The sequence below is a fragment of the Paramacrobiotus metropolitanus genome, unplaced genomic scaffold (assembly GCF_019649055.1).
Source record: "Paramacrobiotus metropolitanus isolate TYO unplaced genomic scaffold, Prichtersi_v1.0 Parri_scaffold0000113, whole genome shotgun sequence".
NCBI classification, from domain to species: Eukaryota; Metazoa; Tardigrada; class Eutardigrada; order Parachela; family Macrobiotidae; genus Paramacrobiotus; species Paramacrobiotus metropolitanus.
The window spans coordinates 24,152-28,605 of NW_026570333.1; the positions used below are offsets into that span (position 1 = coordinate 24,152).

The 4,454-nt window shown below is 43.9% G+C and overlaps 1 protein-coding gene across 1 annotated transcript; it reads left to right on the plus strand.

Annotated features, from left to right (window-relative positions):
• The first annotated feature begins 518 nt into the window (after nt 1-518).
• LOC129598063 (uncharacterized) lies at nt 519-3,513 on the plus strand. The gene is made up of 6 exons (XM_055495807.1): nt 519-804; nt 859-999; nt 1,051-2,645; nt 2,702-2,905; nt 2,962-3,041; nt 3,107-3,513. Exons 1-6 carry the CDS (start codon nt 688-690, stop codon nt 3,511-3,513), a joined length of 2,544 nt encoding a protein of 847 aa, XP_055351782.1. The 5' UTR covers nt 519-687.
• The last annotated feature ends 941 nt before the right edge of the window (nt 3,514-4,454 follow it).

Consider the following 4,454-nt stretch of genomic DNA (forward strand, 5'->3'; position numbering starts at 1 on the left):
GACAAGATATGCATGGCCAGAGCACTGGTAGTGGGAAAAGCATATGCTGATGGTGATAAGCTACAATGCCGTCGTATGAAAGAAGGAAAGAAACTACAAACAAAAGAAGCTCAAGATCTCATCAAGAAAGCTGGACTGGATGAAAGAGAATACACAATCCTGGACGCTCAGTCTTTCCAAGCGGCACTTCCAGATTATCAAATTATTATCGTCAGTGTGGACCACGCCAACAGTATTGTGTACAGTGGACCGAAACAAGATCGACGCATTATTTTGCTGCATCACGATCATCATTTTGATCTGCTCAAGTCGTTGCCAGCATTCTTCCACAGGAACTACTGGTGTCATGATTGCAACAGAGGCTATAACGAAAAATCTGATCACCGATGCTCGTCAATTTGCCATTTATGTCTACGTTCCGATTGTGAAGGTGATATGGATAATACTATACAATGCCAGGATTGCCACCGAAAATTTTTTGGTCAGGGATGTTTTACGGAGCACAAAATTCGTGTCTCTACCAAAAACAGACAACGAAAAAGCATCTGCGAATCACTTTTCATTTGCCAAGATTGTTTCCGTTTGGTTTCATTGAGAAACCGCAAGGGATCTACTCAACATCAGTGCGGCGAAGTTTACTGCCAGAACTGCAAACATCACGGTCTACCTGATTCCCATGAATGTTTTATGAAGCCCCGGAAAGTGACGGATGAAGAGTTGGAAGAACACAAGAATGCCAAGTTTTTGTACTTTGATCTGGAGACGTATGTGGCGGAAAATAAAGAGCTGGTTCCTAACCTTGCGGTATGTATTATTCCAGTAAATGATTATAGATGATTACAGCTGCTTTTACTACAGGTGGTGCAGGACGATGATGGGCACGAATGGGTTTTCCCTGAGGATGGCGTGCCTTTGGGAAAGGATATTACTGATTCCTTGTGCGCTTTTCTGTTCCACGAAAGACACCGGGACTTCTACATTATCGCTCACAATTTCAAGGTACTTTTGAAATTTATCTGTATCCATTGGCTGACATTTTAATGTTTGCAGGCTTTTGACGGTTACTTTATTTTGCACTGGCTGCTGCAGAACGGGATTACTCCAAATGTTATTATGAACGGCGGAAAGCTGATGCAACTAGATGTGACAGAGTATAACATACGGTTCCGTGATAGCATCAACTATAATCCGCAAAGCCTAGCCAAATGGCCGGCGACTTTCGGTATACCCAATATTGGAAAAGGAACCTTTCCGCATAAGTTCAACCGGAAAGAAAACTGGGACATAGTCACTCCTTTTCCTGATCCCGAAGAGTATGGATTTTCCACAATGAACAGGAAATCCAGAGCATCATTTATGCAGTGGTATGACGTTGAATCCAAAGAAAAGAATCACGTTTTTGATTTTCGAAAAGAGATTGTGGATTACTGCCGGATGGATGTGACGGTATTGCGACTGTGTTGCCAGCAGTTCCGTCGACTATTCCAAGAAATTAGCAACGGATTGTGCCCTTTTGTATCGGCAATGACGATTGCGGGAGTGTGCAATCGATTCTGGAAATCCTTTATCTTGAAACCGCAACAAATTGGATTACTCCCTCAACGCGTTCATGCCAAGAACCGCAATCAGTCTGAAATCGCCAAAAAATGGCTGGTTTGGATGGAATCGCAAGAAAACTGTGGAATTAAATCTGTATTAACTGGAGCAGAACATCAAATTGGACCGTACTTTGTTGACGGATTCCGCCCGGATATTAATCACGTCTACGAATTCTACGGCTGCTGGTACCATGGATGCCCTCGATGTCATGCTGGAGATACTATACATCCGCTGCGTAATTTACCAATGTCGGAAATTTATAATGAAACATTGGAGCGGGAAAAGTACATCCGGAACCAAGGGTATGGATTAACCGTCATCTGGGAGCACGAGTATCACGACCAAGTAAAGGCGGATCCCGAAATGAGGGCATTTGTCCAGGGACTGTCATTTGTTGCCCCTTTAAACCCACGTGATGCTTTTTACGGCGGTCGTACCAACGCCGTCAAGCTCTTCCATGAAGTGAGCGGTGACGAAAAGATTAATTATTTTGACGTCAACAGCGAGTATCCATACGTCAACAAAAATAAACGGTACCCAATCGGCCATCCCACCATCATTACCAAAGACTTTGATGACATTCGGAACTACTTTGGAGTAGTGCAATGCCGAATCCTACCACCCGGAGATCTGCAACTTCCTGTACTTCCCTACCGCTCGGGTGGAAAGTTAACGTTTCCTTTGTGCCGCACCTGTGTGGACAACTATCAAAACGCTCAGTGTGAGCACACGGACGAAGAACGCGCTTTAACGGGCACATGGTGCACGCCGGAAATTATTGCTGCTCTGGACCGTGGCTACGTTGTTGTCAAGATCTATGAAGTGTGGCATTTCGACCAACATGATGACCACCTTTTCGAGGAATATATCAACAAGTTTTTAAAAATCAAGACGGAAGCCAGTGGATGGCCGCTGCATGTCCAAACCGAGGAGGAGAAGCAACAATATATATCGGATTTCAAGCAGCATGAAAACATTGATTTGGATTATGACAAAATTGACACAAATCTTGGATTGCGATCGCTATCCAAGCTGTGCCTGAACAGGTAAATTTGCATCGAATTTTACGCCAACGTGTGCAACTCGTGTGATGCCTTTACAGTTTTTGGGGACGTTTGGGAATGCAAGACAACAAACCCAACACAATGTATATTACCGAGCCCGAGAAATTTTATGATATGCTCCTATCCGGAAAATACCACGTACAATCCTGGGATATGTTTACGGAAGACGTCGTGCAACTAGCGTACACTAAAGAAAACGGATTTGTGGAGCGCAATCCCAATACCAACGTCATTTTGGCGGCGTAAGTGCAGAAATATTTTCTTCTGGAACTGTCAATGAGCCTAGTTTGCTTTGCAGATTTACAACATGCTGGGCACGATTGCACTTGTACAATTTTATGGATATGGTGAAAGATCGGTTACTGTATTTTGATACAGGTAATTCAGATTTTTCCGAAAAAAGGTTTTGTTTCTGGGAAATTTACCGTACATGCCCTTTACAGATTCGATATTTTTTATCACAAGGCCTGGACTTGTTGATCCTCCCACCGGAATCTTTTTGGGAGACCTGACCAACGAACTGAAGCCAGGACAATATATCACGCAGTTTGTTAGCTTGGGCGCTAAAACGTATGCCTACGTCGCCAATGATGGAGATGCTGTCGTCAAAGTGAAAGGCTTTACGTTGAATGGGCAAACGAGTGAGCAAATTAACTTTAGCACCATGTTAGAGATGTTGGAAAACCGGACTTTTGTAAATATTCAGTATCCGGATATTCTTAAACGAGTTAAAAAAGATCTGACTATATGTACCACTAGTATGGAAAAACGCCTGCAAGTGACGTATGACAAACGTCGCATTGTTGATGCGGAATACAACACTTTGCCTTATGGCTTCACGTTGAAATAAATTTATTGAATTGATCGAGCATGATTTCGACGCATTGCACCGCTTTCGGTAAATCAGTAGCGGATTTCAAACCAAGAAAATTACATTTGCCAGAAGGAAACAGAACAGCACGGCCAACACTACACTTGATGGCTAGACCACTAAACAATTCAGGTGTATACTCCATGTGAAAAAACTTGCTGAATTTCTCGATATGCACACGTTGAGGAAAAGTATGATTAGCCACAATATTGACAATACGAAATTTAGAAATGGTACACCGGTATCCAATAGCGGTTAACATGTTAGTAAAATGCTGCAACAATTCATGGGCTCCTTCTTCTGAGCGGGCTCCGTTGACGGTGATTTTGCCATTGCGGTACAGTTGACAGTGCGCTTTGTATGGTTCCAAGATCCGCAAAAGCAATCCAGAAAATCGATGGGGTATATACTGAGCCATCGGCAGCGCCTTTTCAATTTTCTTCAGGTCCAGGGTAGTGTTTAAATCCGCAACGGCAACGACATTGGTGATTTTCGGCATCGCAATAGTACCACAGCGTGAAACGCACGGCTTTGCGCAAGGTGGACACGGGGAGGGTGGTCAGCTTATGATACGGCGGGCATCCAAAGTTTTCCAGGTTGGCGACTTCCGGTAAGTACTGCTCCAAGAGGCGGCACTTTTCCAGTCCCTTGGCGAAGAAACGGATTTGATTCGGTCGGCCAATTTTTTTGAACATATCCTCTAGGGCGCAGGTCACTTGGTTATGACGATATTCTCCTTCGGTATTCCACAACAATCCGTGGGAGTGGCGGGCTTGGGTGCGCAATAATAAACCGTATTTGGCAGCAACGCGCGGGAGTGTAAAAGTGTACAACTCCTGCTGTTCTTTTTCCGGGCAGTAAAAGGCAAGCTGCTTAATGTATTTCTTCCCGGCAATAACAAACCAGTCAGCATCTAGAAT

Coding starts and splice junctions, on each gene's coding strand:
- LOC129598063 (XM_055495807.1), top strand. CDS start 688: ATGAAGCCCCGGAAAGTGACGGATGAAGAGTTGGAAGAACACAAGAAT. Junction 1,000..1,050: donor TTATCGCTCACAATTTCAAG/GTACTTTTGAAA, acceptor TAATGTTTGCAG/GCTTTTGACGGTTACTTTAT. Junction 2,646..2,701: donor TCCAAGCTGTGCCTGAACAG/GTAAATTTGCAT, acceptor ATGCCTTTACAG/TTTTTGGGGACGTTTGGGAA.